This window comes from Microcebus murinus, chromosome 6, assembly GCF_040939455.1.
Source record: "Microcebus murinus isolate Inina chromosome 6, M.murinus_Inina_mat1.0, whole genome shotgun sequence".
Classification (NCBI taxonomy): Eukaryota; Metazoa; Chordata; class Mammalia; order Primates; family Cheirogaleidae; genus Microcebus; species Microcebus murinus.
Window position 1 is genome coordinate 10,299,800 of NC_134109.1, and position 22,771 is coordinate 10,322,570.

The 22,771-nt window shown below is 34.9% G+C and overlaps 1 protein-coding gene across 1 annotated transcript in view; it reads left to right on the forward strand.

Annotated features, from left to right (window-relative positions):
- The first annotated feature begins 498 nt into the window (after positions 1–498).
- The window catches only part of DICER1 (dicer 1, ribonuclease III), a 47,297-nt gene continuing 25,024 nt past the window's right edge, over positions 499–22,771 (forward strand). The window contains 14 exon segments of the mRNA XM_012755372.3: positions 499–540; positions 542–661; positions 1,287–1,449; positions 2,345–2,475; positions 3,419–3,553; positions 4,472–4,632; positions 7,329–7,497; positions 8,151–8,623; positions 14,767–14,899; positions 16,184–16,426; positions 16,994–17,148; positions 19,647–19,779; positions 20,601–20,676; positions 21,617–21,756. Of these exon segments, the coding sequence (XP_012610826.2) occupies positions 514–540; positions 542–661; positions 1,287–1,449; positions 2,345–2,475; positions 3,419–3,553; positions 4,472–4,632; positions 7,329–7,497; positions 8,151–8,623; positions 14,767–14,899; positions 16,184–16,426; positions 16,994–17,148; positions 19,647–19,779; positions 20,601–20,676; positions 21,617–21,756 (2,259 nt within the window). The 5' untranslated portion in view covers positions 499–513.

Below are 22,771 nucleotides of genomic sequence, written 5' to 3' on the forward strand. Positions count from 1 at the left end.
TATACACATATATATAACAAGGCATCATACTATACATATTTTCTTTTAAAGTGTATATTATGGACACTGTTCTATATCAGTAAATACAGATACATATTGTAATCTTAATAGATTCAAAGTATTCTATTGATAGAGCTATACCATAATTTAGTTAGATTTTTACAAGTAGGTTTTAAAGTTATTTCTTATTTTTAAGTAATAGTGCAGCAAAAAATATTTATGTACTTATATCTTTCTGCAGCTTTCTGACTCTTCCGTTTAGATAGGTTTCTGGGTATAGAATTGCTTGGTCATGTATAAAATGCTTGACTTTTCAAACAATCCTCTTACATCAAGAAAAAGCTTAAACAGTTATAGGAAGAGTTTGAAAAAGCTCATAGGAATGATATTCTGATGTTTCTCTTGTTTCTGTGCTTTCTTTTGTTTTTCACCCTGCATGGTTGTGTAATGGTATTCTTTTTCCCTTTTGTAGTAAGCTGTGCTAGAACAAAAATGCAATGAAAGAAACACTGGATGAATGAAAAGCCCTGCTTTGCAACCCCTCAGCATGGCAGGCCTGCAGCTCATGACCCCTGCTTCCTCACCAATGGGTCCTTTCTTTGGACTGCCATGGCAACAAGAAGCAATTCATGATAACATTTATACGCCAAGAAAATATCAGGTACTAATGCGAACACTAATACTGGAGCATTCTTCACTAAAATGGAATACATTAAACTTATATAAAACTCATTTACCCTTTCAAGCCCCCCTCTTCTGATTAATTTTCTCATTCAAAACACTTTTATTCTTAATAGTCCTTTTCTTTTCTAACATCTGCTGAGTAATTAGATTTGATAGTTTTATTTGTGAAGTTGTTTATTTTTTTTTCCCCTCTGAAAACCTTACGGTTCCTTAATATCCACTTGGGTGTGTTTGTCCTAATGAGCTGGGTAGGAATCTAGATTAGTTTGAAAATGCTCAAACCATGAACTGGTAGAACCACTCATACTCTCAGTTCTCCATATTATTCCAGAGAAGTATTCTGTGTGTGCAAAAATAATTTTTAAAGAAACTGTAAATTCCATTTCAACATATTTTTACACAGCATAGCCATATAAAACAGGCATTTTATTCCTCTGATAATATTCTTGTATAAAGATGTAGAAAGTATGTTTTTGTGGTAAATTTATTAGAGGAAGATTTTAGAAAATAATAAAATTTCTTAATTTAAAACAAAATCCAATTTTCTAAATTCTGTACTTAGGTAAGAAGTGTATAATCTTTTTTTCCCACCATATTTCCAGGTTGAACTGCTTGAAGCAGCTCTGGATCATAATACCATCGTCTGTTTAAACACTGGCTCAGGGAAGACATTTATTGCAGTACTACTCACTAAAGAGCTGTCCTATCAGATCAGGGGAGACTTCAACACAAATGGAAAAAGGACCGTGTTTTTGGTCAACTCTGGTAATAAAAAGTTATTTTATCAAATTGTGGAGGAAATTTGATGGGGTTTTATGTTTAAGCAGATTTTCTCTGTGGGTATTAAGTTAAATTATTGAATGTGAAGAGAGTTTGACAAATGCTGTGCTTGTTGAAGCTCTGCTGGAAGAAATACAGTTTTGTCCTATTTATAGTATTTCTGTTAAATGTTCTAAATTTGAATTTCTTTTGAATGGATTATATTTGGAATATAATCTAAGTTGTTGCTGTTATTTTTGTTCTTGATGTTTTAGCTTCACAAAGTATGTCAAAAGGTGCTTAATTTTGGATAGGTAACTTTTGATTTATGATTTTGCTGTACACATTGTAGAAAGAAAGTTACATATGCTTCTTAAAAGTTAGATATTCGGTAACACTTTAAAATACTGATTTTTGTATGTTTGGGATTATATCAAAATATAAAATGTGAACCTAAGCTAAGAATGTCCTAATATCTCCATGTCACTCATCTCCCTAGTTTTAGATTGCCTCAGCATAACTATGTGCATTAAATATGTATTAGACTGTTTTATTTCTTGGTGAAAGAATGTGGTTTTATTGAATAAAGCAGGAGGGTGGCTCTGGAGTGGTTGCTACTCTAGGCTGGAAGGTAAAGTCTTAGGTTAGAGGAAGCCAACTGTAAAGAAAAAAGGAGGTGGTATAAAGTTCTCTGACATGAGTAACAAAAAAAATGAGTTGGCGAGTCTAGTAAGTACATTTTGGAGGATAACTTTGGAACTCTGATTTAAAATTGGCTACTTAAAAAATTTGTAGTTAGGTCTAATAATAATGATTTCCATAACTGTTAATCATTAGTAGTCCAGAGAGCCAACTAGGTAAAATTTCTTTTATTTACATGGAGTGTTATATTTGTAATCAGCAAACCAGGTTGCTCAACAAGTCTCAGCTGTCAGAACTCATTCAGATCTCAAGGTTGGGGAGTACTCAAACCTAGAAGTAAATGCATCTTGGACAAAAGAGAGATGGAACCAAGAGTTTACTAAGCATCAGGTAAGACTTGTAGAGAAATTTCACTTTATAAATCCCTACAAGTCCTTGACGTGGTTTGTAAGATGACCTATAACCTTGGCTGTCAGAGTTAGGGTTTGAAAACTCTACTTTTCCTATACTGTATCAGCCTAGAAACTAGCCCTTAGGTGCTCTCTTTTACTAAAACTTCTCATCTTAAAATCAAATAAACTTACTAATTTTTATTGCCATTACTTTGTAGAAAAGAAACAGTTTTCAGTGTGATCTGCTTGCTTGAAAAACACAAATTCACATGACTTATTTCCAACTTGCAGTAAATTTCACAAAATTTACTCTTGAGTTAAATGTCTTGAAACTGGAGACATTTCTTGGTTGAGGTCCTTGCTGGAGACTTTAACTCACGTCTCCATGTAGCCAGCAAATGTTGAGGTCTTTTTGTGTGTTGGTGTTGGGGGATATAAAGTGTTTAAGAAGAGATGCTTTCTAACTAACCTTAAATAGCCCACAGCCTACTATTATGTCTCACATACGGGTTAAATTCATTAATAAAGCATTTAAATGTCCACACAATGATAAACTAGGAAAAGAACACTTAGTCTGTGTCTTCTTCCAGAAAACCTTGTCAGTTTGCCAGAAAACAAAAATTTAAAAAGTGTAAATTGTTCTTTGATATGCCTAAATTGACAGGTCTCATCAGTCAAAATATGGCTTTGGGAACCAAAATTCTTAAGTAGATTTATCATAAAGTCATAGTCTCCATTATCAAGAATTTTTTCTTATAGTCTTTCTCATGTTTTCTGAATTTTCTTCTTAGTTTCAATGTATGAAATTATATACATTTAGAATTTTTATTTTAATTTTGATTAATGAATTTCTTAGTCCTCACCTATAATGTAATGGTTCATAAAAGTATATCCAGGCAGGTAAATGGGATGTTTGTATACTGATGCTGATTTTGTTTTAGGTTCTCATTATGACTTGCTGTGTCGCCTTGAATGTTTTGAAAAATGGTTACTTATCACTGTCAGACATTAACCTTCTGGTGTTTGATGAGTGTCATCTTGCAATCCTAGACCACCCCTATCGAGAAATTATGAAGGTAAGTTTTTAGACTTTATTAGTGTTAATAATTTTACTTAATAAATTACTGAGTAAATGCAGGGCTTTTAGATTTCAAAAGCAGTAATATTAGTTACCAGTATTGGGAACTTGGTTCCAGTGTATGAATGAATGAATGTTCAATTAATGTTCATTTAAATCTGTAATAAACTTTTAAACATCGTACTAAAAATAAATTACATATAGTAATTTTTGTAGTATATCTAGTTGTGCCTTTTTGAAAAACAGAACTTTTAAAGAAACTATAGTAATTCCATGAGTAATGTTATGTTGTCCTTGGTATGTTGATGTATTCAAAACAAATAGTTTTTTAGTATTTGTTAGTGATTTTGTTAGGTCTGGCCCGTTGGCAGACTGTTGTCCTGGTTCTTTGGCCCCTTTCTTGGAAAATTCACAAACAGGGCTGGTGTGACTGAGTGACCACAGGCAGGAAGTCATTCCACACTAATAGTTTTTATTGCAGAAAATAGGGAGCTATGCAAAGTGAGAATATGTTCCAGAGAGGAACGGGTCAGTCTCCATGAGTGGAGAAAGATGTTGAGGATTCCCAGGTGGTTTCCTTTTATTGGTCTGATCGGGAGGAGAACTTAAGGGAGGTGTGGGATATTACCAGATGATCGATATGCATGATTGACAGGTGTTCTTGTAACAAAGCTGCAGCTCCACAGGTGTATAGATCTTAAAACCTCAAGTTCCTGCTTGCAGTTGTTGGCTGTGTTTTCCTACAGTCCCTTCCCCTGCCCATCTTCTCCTCTCCTAGGAAAGCCCTCCTAGCCTGTGTCTGCCACCTGCAGATTTGGTCCTTGCCTAAGAATTTCCATTTGTTTTAATATGGTGATGTCTCTCTTGTGACCTTGCAAAGTTAAGTCTTTACTGTCAGTATCTTTCATTTTGTTAGCTCTGTGAAAGTTGTCCTTCATGTCCTCGCATTTTGGGACTAACTGCTTCCATTTTAAATGGGAAATGTGATCCAGAGGAATTGGAAGAAAAGATTCAGAAACTGGAGAAAATTCTTAAGAGTAATGCTGAAACTGCAACTGACCTGGTGGTCTTAGACAGGTATGTACTTACGATTGACTTGGCTTTAATGAAATTAGTTGTAACCAGTATTTTAGTTTTCAGTGTCTTTTGTAGTGCCTTGCAAATAGTACCTGTTTAAGTGAACAAATGGCTTTTTAAAGGAATGAGCAAGACTAAGAATTCTTTTTGAGTATAGTTACCTGCAAATTCAAGAATCTAACCATGTTTCCATGGAGAGTAGCAGATAGAGGCATTTCTGCCTTAAGAGATTGTTGCATAAGGTATCAGCTTTTCCTGTTTGCTAATACTGCCAAGCCTGGGAACTTTGACAGTAAATTTGTGTTTTTTTCTGTCAATAGGCATGCTTTGTTGTTTCGACCTCAGTGTCTCACATGAAGCTTTGAAAAAACATCAGTTTATTTAGAGAATTCGGCAATACACTTTAAAATATTTGGAAATACTCTGTTGTTTTGGAAATGGGTTATGGATTTCTGAGAAAGATGCTATTTATGATTTCCATGTTTGACTCTCTTTGAAGGGGTTACTATTTTTGAGTTTCATTGAAACACACTCACACACAGAACCTTATTGATTAGTTTAAGTTGGTGGAAGGAACCCTTTATAAGTAGGAAAATGGATTTTTAAATAAATGTAATTCAGTTAATATCAAAATAGTCTTCTATATGTGTAGTCTTAAACAAGGCTAAAGATTACCAAGTGATTCTTAGATAGTTATAATAAATAGAGAAGACTTCCTTAGGTTATGGAGTTGAGTTAGACATGGGTTTGAATACTAATTGTAAGCTGTGTGACCTTGGGTGAGTCACTTCCCTAAACCTGTAAAATGGCATTTACAGTGGTTTTTTGGGATTCTTTGATGATTAATTACATCGATACATAGAAAACACCTTGATATTAGTAGGAATTTGGGAAAAGTTCTCTTTGTGAAGTAAAGAAAAGGTAACATTTTGAATTCATCAAACACAGGTATCCAAATGCCATATGAAATACAAATCTTGTGACCTTTAGGACATACTATTTCTGACTTTCCTGAGCCAACACTATGATGTAGAAGTAGAAGGCTATACTTGCGCTTTTGTTGGACCTGATATAGAGTGCTTGGCCTCTATTACTTGAAGTTTTGGGGAAGTAGAGGTATTAGAACATTTAGGTAAAACCAGTAGGTAATCTATTGGACAAACATTACCTAATTCTCCAAATGTGACTCTTTGGTTATGTATAAATTCTGATTTGGGTTGAGAAAAAGGAAACCTATAGTATTTAAGTGTATCTTTACTATATTTCTTTTCCTTGATTAAAATCATTGTATGTGCTTTTACAATATTATTTGCCATTTTTGTCATCATATTTTATGAAGGATATGAAAGAGTCAAGGAATGATATCAGAAATGAATGAAAGTTGGAATTTTCCTTATGAGAATATTAAAAACACATTAAAAGTAAAAGTGATACTTGCTAAAAATTTCAAGTGGTATGGAAATGGATAAATTGAATGATAACCTCCCCCCCCCCCATGTCCATGATTTGTCCTCCCAACTTTGTTTCTGCTTCTGAGAAGTAATCATTGAGTTTTCTGAATATCCCTCTTTCTCATTCTGGCTGATACCTAAGAGGCCAAAAGATGGAAGTCTGACCCTAAAAAACGTGGGATAATAATGAAATCTATCTGCAAAATTTTGAGTATCAGCTCCATGTAGTCTTTCCTTGAGACCTGATGGGCAAACAATATAGATTATGTGTCCCTAAACAGAAAATCTGAAATTCTAAATGCTCCATAATCCACAACCTTTTGAGTGCTGACATGATACCACAAGTAGAAATTCCATACCTGACTTCATACGATGAATTGAAGTCAAAATGCAGTCAAACTTGTGTCATGCACAATATTACTAAAAATGTTATATAAAATTACCTTTAGGCTATGTGTATAAGGTGTATATGAAACATAAATGAATTTTGTGTTTAGATTTGGGTCTCATCCCCAAGATATCTCATTATGTATATGCAAATATTCCAAAATCCGAAACAATTTGAAATCCAAAACACTTCTGGCTCCAAGCATTTTGGATAAGGGGTACTCCACCTGTACAGATAAAAGTGAGGCACCACTTTAGGAAGGCATTTGTGAGTCTGCCTTTTATCTTGATTAGGTATACAAACTGAAACTAGGAAGGTCGGTTGTTTTTTTTGTTTGTTTTTATTTAGATATGTAAGTGGATCATAATGCTATAGTTAGTTTTTAAACAAAAGGTGTTCATGGAAGCAGTGGGGTTTGGCTGAAAGAACCTTCAGAGGAAGACAGTACTGAGTTTTGTTTAAACAAAATCAATGTCTTTAAACTTTCATAATCCTCCCCGTGTGAGGATTCAGTTAGAAGGTATGTAAAGTTCCCAGCATAATGCTTTGCAATGTAGTAGATGCTCGGTTTGTGTTTTCTTCTTTCCTCTCTTCTCCCCTTTCCTTTTGAAAACATCTTTTAAATAATGCTTTACTGGTTTATAAAAAAATGTTACATATTTACTGTGGAGAAATTTGATAATATGGAAAAATAATAATTAAAAGAAACACCTAAAATTTTACTCCCTGCTAACATTTTGGCATATTTTCTTGGTGTCGAAACTCTTTCTCTTTTTTTTTGAAAAACCTTTTTTTAAAATTAAAAGTTACGTTTTCATTCTTAAGCAACAAAAGTTGTCAATATTGCTATCTTAAAGGTATACTTCTCAACCATGTGAGATTGTGGTAGATTGTGGACCATTTACTGATAGAAGTGGGCTTTATGAAAGACTGCTGATGGAATTAGAAGAAGCACTTAATTTTATCAATGACTGTAATATATCTGTACATTCAAAAGAAAGAGATTCTACTTTAATTTCTAAACAGGTAAGCACATACAAAGTAAATACAGTAATTATATTAAAGTTTGTTTATTTTTAATATTGAAATGAAAATATGTTTCTAATGGGGCTTTTAAAAAAATACATTTTAGTTTAAGGTCTTTTTATCTCCCTGGACATTTTTCATTGAATATGGTATGAATGAAATTTTTATTGTTTATTGTTGCCTGACATTTTTATTAAGTATAGACCTCCTTTATTTAAGGAGACGAGTTAGGATTCACGTCGTGGCTATTTAAGTGTAGAGAGTGAGGCCAATTTTTTGTTTTGTTTTTGGTCAGGTGAGTTAGTGCCTGTTCAAACCTTTGGACTAAGGGAATTCTTCCACTGTTTCCTAGTGTGCATAATTGGATATGATCCTGTTGTCCCTGAGTGACCAGCTTTGATAAGTGATTCCTTAGGACAGTGGCTCTCAAAGTGTGGGTCCCACACCAGCAGCATCAGCATCTAGGTAGGGTCCAGAACTGAGTTAAGAGATTTCAAAAGTCCTGAGATTTGAGTTTTGACAAGCCCTCCAGTGATCTGATGCAGTAAAGCTTGAGAAGCACTGCCCTAGGACTTTGCAACCGTTTGTGAATGTGAACACTGTATTAAATGTGGGTCTTTATTTCTCTCCCGATTTTTTTCCTTTTTTGGTAGATACTATCAGACTGTCGTGCGGTATTGGTAGTGCTGGGTCCCTGGTGTGCAGATAAAGTAGCTGGAATGATGGTAAGAGAACTACAGAAATATATCAAACATGAACAGGAAGAGCTGCACAGGAAATTTTTGTTGTTTACAGACACTTTCCTAAGGAAAATACATGCACTATGTGAAGAGCACTTCTCACCTGCCTCACTTGACCTGAAATTTGTAACTCCTAAAGTAGTAAAACTGCTTGAAATCTTACGCAAATATAAACCATATGAGCGACAGCAGTTTGAAAGCGTTGAGTGGTATAATAATAGGAATCAGGATAATTATGTGTCTTGGAGTGATTCAGAGGATGATGATGATGATGAAGAAATTGAAGAAAAAGAGAAGCCAGAGACAAATTTTCCTTCTCCATTTACCAATATTTTATGTGGAATTATTTTTGTGGAAAGAAGATATACAGCAGTTGTCTTAAACAGGTAATTTCTAAGAATAACATCTTTTTCCAAATTAGAACAAGGCAGCTTTTTGTTTTGTGGAGTAATATGCTATAACAGCTTTAAGAGCTAATGTAAGGGTTATATAAGTGTCTCGGAATCGTCGTAGTTCATTTGTGATGCTATAGTGGAATTGACAGGGAGGATGTTTATAAATACAATAACTTTTCCAAAAGGCTAGTTTTGACAGAGACTGAAATGTTTTTTTTTAAAGGATGCAAATTCATTCTTATCCATTTAAAATAGAGAGCAAGTACAGTATAGAAAAACTGTTACATTTAAGTAAAGCATTCCTTGCTTTGTATTCGATTGTTAGATTCAGTTCAGATATTTATTAATCTTTAATTATGTCTTAGGCATTGTGTTAAGCATTTCACACCAAACTTTCTCCTTCGGGTAATCTTAGGATAAATTTTGTCTGAGTATTATGGCTAATTTCTTTATGTTAAATTTTTTCTTAAAAACTATTGATTCACATTCTGAAGGCTGCAGTGGAAAAAGTTTATAACAACTGGATTTGCAGTTTGGATTGGTTCATAGACTGTGGATTAACATTTTCCAAATCAGAAGAGAATAAGAATGTTAGGGAAGAGTTCTGAGAATATTCGCAAAGGCGACAATGACTCTGACTTTTAGGTTATAGCTTTACCCCTTTCCCCCTTCTTCAGTGAAAGTTTATTTTTCTTGAACATAGGCTCAACCAAGGAGCTATACTTCACATTGTGTCAGATGGTCACTTAATGTGTCCTTTTGGTTTGTGGATAGATGCTCTGTTATTTTCTGCCAAAAAAGGGTCCTTATTTTGTACTTAGGACAATCTACTTTTCTATGAGATCCATTAATTGTCCAAAGTTGATCTCTAAGAGCCTTTTCTGTAAGTAGTGATCTCTGAGGAAAAATTAAGCTTTGTTTCCTGAGGTAATTTGGGATTTTTTTTTTTCTTAACTGTTCTGAATGTTTAGGGGTTTTAAAAACTTTTTTGAGTAACAAGAAATTGGACTCGAGGGTAGTCATCTGGCAGTTTTTAGTCTGGTAATTTTCATAGTCATTGAGCCTGATCCTTCTGATGAATATGAAGTAAAATAACTTTAGGTACTGAATTACATTAAGTCAGAAGTTTAAGGTTGGAAAGGGACCTCACTATCTAATCCAACCCACTTATTTTTATAAAAACGAGAGAGTGCCTCAGGAGGAAAAGTGATTTGCTGTAAGTTAAATTGCTAGTCAGTGGCAGAGACAATGCTAGAATCCTAATATCCTAACTCCTAGTTTCCAGTTCCTTCTACAATTGTAATGCCCTTGGGCATCACAGAATGCTAAAAACTGGTGCTTTGCAGTGGGAAGACTGCCAGGAGACAGCGCCGGGAACGCATGCATGACGAGGGATCATTTCTTAGAATGGGAAAAAGGCATTTTGGGAGTCAAAAAAGTTTAATGCTGGCGCAGTTCTAATCCTAGTTATGGACATAACTCTCTGCCTCTGTATAGGATGGTATAAGGATTAAATAAATTTTCTGGGGCTTGGAGAGAAAAAAATAGGAGTGTATTTTTTGCCTTTCCCCTGTTTGCGCATATATTTTTGTGTGGATATGTGCCAGTTTTCATTGCAGGAATATTAGCCTGAAAGGTCTATTCAAAATCAGTCACTTCCTGTTGACTTTAAAGATCAGATTAATTGTGATCAACTTTCATGAAATGTGGCTGGAATTTAGTGTTGTATGATGAATCAAGAGTGGTCTGAGGGTTGACTTTATGAGCAGCTAATTAAATGTACAATAGAGGTCTTGTTCCAATAAGCTTTTTAATAAGCTTAGAAAAACTTCCTGAAATCCAAATTCTTTCCTTCCATCAGTTTAATAGGAGGAAAAATTCTTCTTCAGTGAACAGTTTCATTGGAGTATAAGCTATTGTAATGCACATGCAGTTTTCCACTCTCCTAATTAAAAAAATAAATCACAGCTAATTCTGTATGTAGTGTAGGTGTATGTAAAGTCTTATGTTTACAATTTTCCCTTTACCATATATATGTATATATGGGTTTATAAGTTACTTTTATATATATTGAAACATTTTTCACAATACCCCATAAGGGAGGAAGATAGATGTTCTTACCATATTACAGACAAAAGAAACCAAGAATCAGTTTGTGACTTTCCTAAAATTACACAGTTATCAAGTGGCAGAAAATGGCTTCGAGTCTCTGCGTCTAGTGTTCTTTTCACCATGCAACTTGCTAGTATTGTGTGATACTCGTGTTGGACAAACCTGGGTTTATATCTGTCTCTATTGTCCCACCCTTTTTTTTTCCTAGCAACTTTTTATTTTGGAATAATTTTATTAATAGATTTACAGAACAGTTGGAAAGATAATACACAGAGTTTCCATATATCCCTTAGCTAGTTTTTCCCATTGTTAATATTCTACATCACCATTTGTCATAACTAAGAAAACTAATACTACTGTCTGTAGTGCATCAGTATTAACTAAACCCCAGACTTTAGTTGGATTTTGCCAATTTTCCCACTAATGTCCTCTTTTTAATCCAAGGTAATATGTATTGCATTTAGTTGTCATGTCTCCCTGGTCTCCTTTGGTTTATTGTACTATCAAGTTTTTCCTTGTTTTTGATGACCTTGACAGTCTTTAAGGGCACTGGTCAGGTATTTTGTAGAACACCTCTCCGTTTGGGTTTGTCCGATGTTTTTCTCAGGGTTAGACTAGGGGTTTGGAAGAATACCACAGAGGTGTTGTGGCCATCATATCCTCATATCATATCAGGGAGTCTCAACACGAAACATCTCTGATGATGTTAAATTTCATCACTTACTTATGATAGTGTTTGCCAGCTTTCTCCATTATAAAGTTACTATGTTTCCCTTTTCTTACTCAATTGTTTGGAAGCCAGTCTCTTAAGTCTAGCTGTCCTGGGAGAGCAGGATTACTCTCTACTTTCTAGAGAGCAGTATTTCTGTACAAATTATTTGGAATTCCTTGTAAAGAAAATTTATCTCTTTTATCCTCTTTCTTTGCCTTTCTGTTTATGTTTATTAACTGAATCATGTATTTCTATCAGTATGGATTCATGTTTATGTTTTACTTTGAGTTATAATCCAATACTATGTTATTTACTTTGTTGCTCACATTGTTCCAGCTTTGGCCGCTGGGAGCTGTTTGCAGTTAGTTCTTGTGCCACTTTGACATACTCTCATCTTTTTGTTTTTTGAATATTTTCTTTTTTGTACTGCAGATGCTCCAGCCCTTATATTTTTCCCTGCCGCAACCCTAGAATCATCCATTTTGCTAAGGAGCCCTAGTTTCTTTTCTTCTCACTTTTTGAGTATGTATTTTATGAAAATTATTTAACTTTTTAAAGCCCCAGCATTTTCATCTATAAAATAGTAATAATACCTCCCTCCCTTATTGGTTTGTTAATAAAAGACAGGTATGTAAAAATGGCTGTTTTATCACCTGGCACACACCTGGCTAATTCTTAGGTTCTTTATGCACACATTTAGAGGGTGCAGTATCAGTATTCCATAACTATCAGTGATTTTGGGGTAAGATCATAGAGGTATTATATTTGATTTTCTCACATTGCCAAGAAAATATAAGGAGTAAGGGATACTATTAAAGGTTTTTGTGATAATATACTTCAAGTACCTGGCAGAAATTTCAAATGAGGTGTTCTTTGACTTTTTCTCCTCTTACGGTTGTCTGCATTAATTAACATGTTTAGTAAAGTCACAGTTGTCCATAATACATCTATTAGTTTTCTGAACCTACCATACATATTTCCTGTTTTGGGTCATGTTAGTTTTAGTCTGATTGGGGAAGCAATGTCTATATACATACAACGTGTGGTCTGTGGCCTGGTTAACTCTGCAGTGAGTTAAACTATAGGGTCTGAAAGTAAGCGTTGAGAAACTCCTATAGCAGTATAACAGTAATTTTGTCTACTGAATGTAATAAAATTGGCACTTGAATTTTAATGCTTTTTTAAATTTTATTTTTTTAAAGACTAGTCAAGTATAGTAGTGAGAAAGGGAGGAAGAGTAGAACAAGAAGTTCGATCTGCAACAGACTGTGAACAATCAAGATAACTCACTACCCACTATTCAAATTTTAATGCTTTTTAAGTTTCATTTTCTTCATTTTTATGGAATTTTACAAAAATATTGGTCTCTGATGGATTAGAAATTTAAAAAGAAAGCCCGATTCTTTGCTACGTACAGTTTCAGAAGCACTGTGCTCTAGGGAATGGTATTATCAAGTAGCTTGCTTATGGAACAACGCCTATAAACTCAGTGTAAAAATCAAAAGAAATAAGACTTTGTCTTATCCATTCTGTGGTGTTGTGAAATCTTTAAGCAGTCTGTGTTAGTCACTTGTGTACTCCCTGAGAACAGCAGGCACTTGTTTTGTTTCCCTTAAAGCCTGTAGCTTTGTCATGGGCACATGGTTAGGCATCCTTAAATTCATCGAGTAGAGAAATATATTTTTGTCTCTAAACATTATCAGCATAAATGTATAGTATTATTGCTTACAAGAGGTTTTATTAATGTGCATGTTATCTCTTCTGTTCTCTACAGTTTTGATGTGAGTTTCATTTAGAGTAAATAAATTGGCTATTAGTCCTTCCATTTCTCATCTAATTGGTCTGCCAAATTGATAATTTTGGCAAAGTAAAATACATTCTTTGCCTAATTAGGAGTAACTTGAAATGCATTTTTTATCTCTACTACATGCAAATTGATGCTTATTTATCTAAATTAAAATTTGGAAGTAAATATTATTTCTAAGGTAATTTATTTCATAATATAGACTTCTGGGCATGCTATTTGTTTGCATGGAACACTGCTTTCTGTCACTGCCCTCACAAGTTATTATAATAGTTAAGAAAGCCTTGGAACATAATGAGGGAGTTTCTGATCTGGACGTTTTAAGTATTTGAACTGTAGAATAGATGTTCAAACTAACCTAGACATGCAGTTGTTCTGTTGGCTGGGAATGGCAGATATTCTATATGACTACTCAAGGTTTCTTCCAGCTCTTTGATATTAGTCTGTTTCATGTATTTTAAGAAAAAGAATGATTTGATTTTTAAAATGCAATTTTCTGTTAGGAATTTATACTATGTAGTGTGTCTTTAGAGGGACCATATGGAATCACTTATGTCAGGTGTGGAACCATTTATCCTGTGTGCTGAGTTTTTGGATGTGAATATTTCCAAAATAGCTGTAATGGCAATAGTAACTGTTAACCTCCTGCACCCATGTAATGTGATCTCATCCTGGAGCTCTTTGCCATTTCTTAGCTAGAAGGCTGGCGTTAGGTTACTAGCACTCTGGGTTAATACCAAGAAGCAGTCAGGAAGAGGGACGGAGCTCAGGAGTCTCTTCTTTTTAATGACAGGAGGGTGTAGGGAGCTCTTTGGCATTGCTGTGCCAGTACTGTGCCATGCAGAACTTTGGTCAGTGGCTGGGGATCAGAAAGTGTTGGGAATTGAGATGACAAGGCATTTCTTTCCCCAGAGCTCTAATTCTAGTGATACAGGGTGGTGGGGTAAGAGGAAAAGAATACAGCTGGAACCCTTTTGTTACATATAGCAGGCCAGGAGGTTTCCTTTGGTGTCAGGCTTGCTAGTCCTTGCTCTGTGTAAGCATGGCCGTAGAGGAAAGACTACGGCCGTAGAGGGAAGAGCAGGTCTGCAACTGAAGCTGCGTGTGATCTAGAGAAGGGAGCTTTTCCACTGGAAGTCCGATCCTGAAGCCAAGATGTAAGAGGGCCCATGTTTCTCTCTGACTAGCTCGGTCTCATCCAGGGCCACATTTCTATTAAGTCATCATCGCCAAATCAGCAGCTGGAGGTAATGTGACCACTTCATTTGTCACTATAAACCAGCCTTGTATTTGGTATTATAAGTACTTGGTTTACTGATCTATGTGACAAAGAGTGATAGTGATTTCTGTTTAAGCTGGTTGGGAAAACAAACAAACCCACCCAAGACTACTTGTTAGGTATGTTGGCAAAAATTACATGTATTTCCATTTTAAAGGAGCCCTTACAAACAAACGTTTATTATCTCTCAGAAATGCTTAACTTCCAAATGTGCATAATTTTCTTAGATTGATAAAGGAAGCTGGCAAACAAGATCCAGAGCTGGCTTATATCAGCAGCAATTTTATAACTGGACATGGCATTGGAAAGAACCAGCCTCGTAACAAACAGATGGAAGCAGAATTCAGAAAACAGGAAGAGGTAACTTGAATCACAATAATTGTACAATAACAATTTTCAGAACATATGCAGACAAACTGCCATTAGGAATTCCCTTTCCCTAGCAGTTTTTTGTAATATAGAATACTTGTTCATGTATAGACAAGCTGTCTCCTGTGAGGTACCTGCATAGTGATTTATATGCTCAGAATTAGAATAGCTGTCCGGCAGATCAGTTTTGTGTCTTGATTGTCATCAACCAGTTCATTTTCCTTTGTCAGATTGAGGTCACACAACTACATTTCATAGAAAAATAAAGCACATATAACCATAACTTATGTTGACTCCATATGACAGTGGAGTCAACAATGAAGCAACAAACTGAAATCTTTTCCTTGAAGGTGTTTTGTTTTCTTTTCTTTTTTCATTTAAAGTTCTGCCTTGGTTGAATACTTAAAAAAAAAATAGCCCTATATTTTTTAATAGATTTTTTGTTTAAATTTTTTTGTGCTTTTTAAGGTGTTAATATGGGAAACAGCATTATTAAAGATGCTAAAACCTAAAACAGTGTTTTGACTTGCAAACAAAAACCTTTTATTTAAAGTTTATTATTTAACTTAAAATTAGCAGAATAATTCCTGTCAAAGACATCTTCTGCATCATAGCTTTTTGATAATATTATAGGTTTGAGGAGTCTAGGATCAAGCCTGATGGATCTAATTATCTGAAAACCAGCTTATGTTATTTAATTTATCTTGAATTGGGGAGTGACATGATTTTAAATCTTATGTGAAAAAAGTTTTCACTTTATGTTTTAATCAATTATGACTGATTTAATTGAAAATTTCCCAAGATGCCAGAAAATAGTAATGTTTTACTTGTAATTCTTAATTCCAAATCAATTTTAGTGTGATAGAGTTTTGGCATCTTTGGAGGGATGTTTGCACAGCCTCACAGACTTAAGATATCATCATGGAGGGTAAGAGTATTGACTGAACTCCAGAAGTGGACTCATTTGGTCACTTAGTTAGATCCACCTGTGGTCATTAAAGAAGCTAGCCCCTTCAAACTGAAGCTTTCTGTGATTTGTGACATTGAGTATTTTTGTAAAGTAGAAAGCCACTTTGATTTTCAAGTTATGTTCGGTTGAAAACTATTGTCATTGAATCAGAGTTTCTTTGTTCATCTATTTTGAGTTTTCTTTAACCTGGCCTTAAAGATTTAGTGTGAAAAGAGTGTCAGAAATGACATTTGTCATTTATTCTTACTATATTGTTTTCTTTGGAAATTTTCTTAGAATTACTTTTTTTGGTGAATTTTTTCTAGGTACTTAGGAAATTTCGAGCGCATGAGACCAACCTGCTTATTGCAACAAGTATTGTAGAAGAGGGTGTTGATATCCCAAAATGCAATTTGGTGGTTCGTTTTGATTTGCCCACAGAGTATCGATCTTATGTTCAATCTAAAGGAAGAGCTAGGGCACCAATCTCAAATTATATAATGTTAGCAGATACAGACAAAATAAAAAGTTTTGAAGAAGACCTTACAACCTACAAAGCTATTGAAAAGGTAAGGTCAAAAAATTAATATGGCATCTGTGTTATTCTTTGTGTGTATAGGAATAGAGAAAAGGTTCATCAACAGAGAATAGTTTCAAAAGGGCTACACATTATAAGGAAGTTGAGAATGATTACAAAGACCCAGCAGTGTTTTCCAGAGGTTGAAAAGTCATAGTAAAATAACAGTGAAAATGGCCATGTGGATTATTGGGGAAGGATCACTGGGAAAGTGTACTATAAATGTAGACGGCAGTAGTGACTGTCAATTGCTTAAGTTGTGGAATGACTAGAGAGTGATAACGTAGTAGTTGGACTCGTGAAAGACTGACCATCACGTGTGTGGATACGCTACAGTGTAGAACATGTACTGTGTGGTGAGTGGCTCCACATGACTGGCGCTGGGAGGGATCATTGGAAGAAGTTTTTGCAGCAGATGACTTTAGAATATTGAAGTATGTTTAAGAGAGAGAGATTTCAAGTCAAGAGAGCTTTTTCTATAGGTGCAGAGGAAGACAGCTAACATATGGCAAGCAGGACATTTTTTTCTCATCATAAGTTCTGTTTTTAAAATGTTCAGATCTTAAGAAACAAATGTTCTAAGTCAGTTGATACTGGAGAGACTGACATTGATCCTGTTGTGGATGATGATGATGTTTTTCCACCGTATGTATTGAGGCCAGATGATGGTGGTCCACGAGTCACAATCAACACGGCCATTGGACACATCAATAGGTATGACATCAAATCATTTGCCTGGAAAACCTATAAGTATTACAAGATTTAAGTCTGAATCTGTAAGTGGTGTTTATGTTTTATAATCACTGATATTTTCATTAAAGGTTCATGATATTTTGATGAAAGAAAAGTTGCTTTTTTCGTTTATTCTTTTTGTCAAAAGGCAAAAACCATTTATTGTATAGTAATAAATGTTTAATACTCATTGACAAGGCTGGCATAATGAAGCCATGCTTATTTTGATTAGATTAAATTTAATTTTGTAATCCGAATTTTTTTCTGAATCCTGAAATTTGTTGTTTTGTGCCATAAGTGGTAAGTAATGTTGAATTTTTCCCTAGCAATAAAGTAAGATTATGATAAACTAATCTGTATTTTTGAATACATTTTAATTTACTTTGTCCCTGAGCTGATGATAACATTTCTAAGAGCTAAAAAAGCAGGTACATACCTAGATTATATATCAGGATAATTTTCATTCGAAGGCAAAATAAAAGAGCAAGTATAAAAGATTTTCTTTTTAATTTTTTATTTTGAAACAGTTTCAAACTTTACAATGTTGGAAGAATGCTACAAAGAACTCCCTTGTGTCCTTCACAATGAGAATGTTCTTTGTAGGCAAAGGATCCTACAAAAGGATCCTGCAAAGGATCATGAGTAGTAGTTATGTCCTGTTGTCACATCTACCTAATCTCCTTCAATCTGGAGCCATTCTTCAGTCTTTCCTTGACTTTGATGACCTTGAAACTTTGGAAGATGTGACCAGTCATTTTGTAGTCTGACTCTCAATTTGAGTTTATCTGATACTTTCTCATGATTAGACCCAGGTTATACATTTTTGGCCACCACATCACTGAAGCGATGTGGTGGTCTTCTCATCCTGTCTTACGGGGCAGCCCACCATGTTGATTTGTGCCCTTACTGGTTGGTGGTAACTCAGATCACTTGTGTAAGGTCTGCCAGTCTTCTCTACTGCTAAGTTAACCTTCTACCTCTTTTATAATTAATAAATATTTCATGGGGAGATACTTTGAGACTATATAACATTTATTCCTTTTCCCTACTTCGACTCATTACAGTAAGTATTCCTTGATATTTCTTGCCTGAATTGATTATTACTATGATGGCTACTAAATGGTGATTTTCTAATTCCATTATTCTTACCATATTTATTAGTTGGCATTCTATCATATCTCCATTTATTTATTCTTTTGTTGTTGTTTTTTATCTCAGTGTGAATTTATGGAGTCCTTTAGGTTATAATCTATTACTATCATTTATTTATTTTGATGTTAAAATTGTCTCATATTTGGCCCGTGGCTATCCCTTGCTTATGTGTCTTTTTAACATGTTATCATCATTCTTTGACCACTTTCTTGCTTTATGGCACAAGACATTCTAGACTCAAATACCTTCTCTGCCACAACCTTGATGTTGGCTATTTGTCCATGAGGGTCCGGTTCCTTTTAGTGAGAATGAGTTGTGGTCAGAAACCAAGATCTAGATAGACACTAGGTATATTTATTGCCACTGGGGTATTGCTACTGCCAGACTTTTTAGTAGACAGAGCTAGAAAGTTTATTTATGTTGTATATTTATATATATTCACATACACATTTACATCTCTATGTCTGACTACCTGTCTGTTGATACTTCATTTTCTGTGTGACACTAGAGGATTCATTTTAGATTTCCTCTTTTCTATCTTTGTACCTCCCTTTTCCAATAGTGAGAAGTCTGGCTCCCATTGTCTTCAGAATGATTACTTACATATTCAGTCTTCTGTATGTGGCCAGTTTTCCTACTCTGCAGGGCTGCCACCATGCTTGGGTGCCCTAATTGCACAGGCTCTAACCTGGCAGGGCTGCTGCCCATTCCCTTGCCCTCCTTCCTTGGGTCCTGTCCTGGCGTCCTCCTTACTTGGTGGGCTTGGCTTTCCTGGCTCACTTCCTGCCCTGCACCCGCCCTCTCCTGGTGCTGTTGCTCAGTGAGCTTCTTGTTCTGATGCCTTCCTGTGTCAACAGGGGACTGTCCTTCTGCCTTCTTCTGATGCCTTCTTTACACATGCTGAAATAGTTGCTGGCAAATGTAAGATGATTAAGGAACAAAACATCGCAGTATGTTCCATTAATGGATACAGAACAGTACTTTGTGAATTGTTCATTATAGTAACACTAGACACATTGGCTATTTAAATTGAAAATCCAATTTAAAATAAAATGTAGTTTCCTAGTTGCACTTGTGATGTTTCAGGTGCTTAGCAGTTGCTGCCTTGTTGGACATCGCAGATACAGAACATCTTTGCAGAAGTTCTGTTAGACAGCACTGTTCTATCTTACTGATAGTTTGAAGCAGTGATGTTCAGATTCCACCTATAAATACTAATCCAGTAGAGGGGAAGAAAGACATAAAAAATCAAACTTTAGGTTGTGAATATCAACAAACATTTTTCCATGTCTTATAGATTCAGCCTCAGAATTTCTTTTTCTTCACAGATACTGTGCTAGATTACCAAGCGATCCATTTACTCATCTAGCTCCTAAATGTAGGACCCGGGAGTTGCCTGATGGTACATTTTATTCAACTCTTTATCTGCCAATTAACTCACCTCTTCGAGCCTCAATTGTTGTAAGTTTAGAAAAAGACATGATTGTATCTTTAAAAATATGTTTTTAATGGATTTTTTTTTCCAGCTTTTCTAAAACATGAGAGTTATAGGTAAATTTGATTTTAAAATTTACTTTAAAAATAGATTTATAATCTTTTGTAGTAATCTACATGTTCAGATTTTTAATAGACTAATTTACAAACTCTTAGAATTAGACTAAACCTCTGAAGTTTCCTCTAAGGCATTATTAATGTGTACTTTTTTTTGTAAGGAATCTGTAACTGGTTGTGAAATGTATACATTTTTGAAAGAATCATTCAGTTGTGGCTTAAATACTTATTACAGTGACAGAAAATTCATTAAATGTAGTTGGGCTGCACTAGTTATTTTGTTGGTGACTCAAAAATCTGCCTTTTGTAACTACTGTTCTTGGTCTCAATGTTGATTTCCAGATATTTCAAGGTGACTCATTTCTATTGCATATTAAAAGCTGCTCGGTACTATTAATCTGTTATAGTTATATCCTATTGTTTTGTTTTTTTGCTACATATTTGTAGATTAGTGAAAATAAGATACTTTAAAATCTTACTGAAATTTAAATTTATCAAAATCGTAAAGTTTTAGTTATGAATTAATTTTTACTGGACATGATTTTTAAAGATGGATATTTCAAAATGGAGACTAAGATTTTAAAAAACTTGCTGGTACTTTTTAAAATAAAAATCTTTGTTTTGGTAAATTGAACTTTAAAGATGTTGGCAGAGGTTTCCTAGATGTTTTATGTGCTAGTGATAATATAGCTACATGTTTATATAATGGAAAGTTTTTCTGTTATTTTCAGGGTCCACCAATGAGCTGTATGCGATTGGCTGAAAGAGTTGTAGCTCTCATTTGCTGTGAAAAACTGCACAAAATTGGTAAGGAGGTTTGAAAAGCATATACAAATGAAAATCAGTTCCAAATGCCTTAAAAAAAAAAAAAGCATATTGAGGACTCTGAGGATTTTGTAGAGGATTTTTTGAGACTCTGAGGATTTTGAACTTGCTGTTCTTTGGTGAATATAAATTTAAGTATTAGGTAACTGTAAAGTTACCTAACTTGAAGATCCTACAACATTAGGGGACTTTTTTGGTTTTTTTCCCACATCTTAACTACAAACAGCTGTCATTTATTTACTGTCTTTACTGATTCCTTTTTAAAAAAATCTTATAACTATTGAATTATGCATGAGCATTTGTGTTTTAATGTATCAGTCTCTCAAATTAGTCTTTACTAGTGTAAAAATTAATCCTTTTTAAAATAGGAAGACTCATTTTCCATGTCCTTTTAATTTAAAAGTAGTATGTGCTGGTGTCCGGTTTAGATGTTATTTTTGAACCTTAGAACAGAATTTGCAATCCTGCTCATACTGAATATACGAATGCCAAAATACACTTTACCTGAAATATTGTGTCTGATTACTTTTACATTATTAAAGGCAAAGATGCTTTAGTTTTCCTTTTTCAGTTGCTTCCTAACATGGTGCTCTTCTAGATTCTTTACTCATTTAGGTTTATCTGATGGTTTATTTTCTCATGATTAGACTTGGGTTATACATTTTTTGGCCAGCAAATCACTGAAGCTTTCTGTGTTCTCGTCCTTTCTTACTGGGCAGCCCACCATGTTGATTTATGCCCTTCCTCATGGTAACTTAGATCGCCTGAGTAAGGTCTGCCAGTCTTCTCTGCTGTAAAGTTACCTTTTACCCCTTTTATAATTAGTAAATATTTCATGGGGAGACAGTTGGAGACTATATAACATTCCTCTTCCCTAGAGAGGCAAAATCTGGATTATGTTAATTCTTTTAAAATTTCTTAGGTGAACTGGATGACCATTTGATGCCAGTCGGGAAAGAAACTGTTAAATATGAAGAAGAGCTTGATTTACATGATGAAGAGGAGACCAGTGTTCCAGGAAGACCAGGGTCTACAAAACGAAGGCAGTGCTACCCAAAAGCAGTTAGTATTGCTTAGAAAGAATAAAAATCTAGCCTTTCTGACTTATTTCTTGCTATATCAAATTTAAATTCCTCTGCTTAGTTGGCTTCCCAGACCCTTGTTACTTGGCCCATTCTGAATCTCGGCTCATTTCTCCAATTCACAACTTCTCTCTGATCAGCCCCTTTACTTTTGTATGTACACTGTGTGCTCTTCCACTTCAGATGATGCTTTTGTCTTTCTTCTGAAAAGGATTCTTGTGCTTGTCAGATTCTATCCAGAATGAGTTTATTTGACTTAAAGGGACATTTTTTGTTTCATTCATTTTAGTGGTATGATTCTTGCTTTGCCTATGTTTTGGGGCTAAGACAGAAGAGGATTTGTATGATAAAATTGACAAGTGAAAAGATAGCTTTTAAAATATTTGTTACTATTTTTACCTCATAAGAACCAGCAAAATTTACTGTGTATAGCAGGCCCCCTCCCCTTATCCTTGGTGGATATGTTCTAAGACCCCCAAGTGGAAACCAGGCCCAACTCTGACAACAGGTCCTTGAATGGCTTAAAGTTATTTCATGATAATGTCGATGAGAAAAATTGATTCCCAGCTCGAGGTCTAGGTGAAGTTTACACATTCTCCCCACATCTGCGTGGGTTTTCTCTGGGACCGCCAGTTTCCTCTTACATCCCAGAGCTGTGCATGTTAGGTTCACTGGTGTGTCTGCGTTGTCTACATTGTATGAGTGAGTGTGGGTGTGGATGTGAGTATGCCTTGTTATAGAACGGTGTCCTGTCCAGGGCTAGTGCCCGTCTTTTTCCCCAAGCTGGGATAGGCTCTGGTCACCCACCACCCTGAACTGGAATAAGTAGGTAAATAATTATCTCATTTTTATTAACCCTAATTGCATATATAGCTCATGTTCATTTCAATGTTTAATATTAGGAATGTTTTGGACTTTATTTAGAAGTTTGGTAATGACCAGATATAGGCCATAGGAATCTGACTCTTGTTTGTATCGGTTAGCCTATGGTAAAA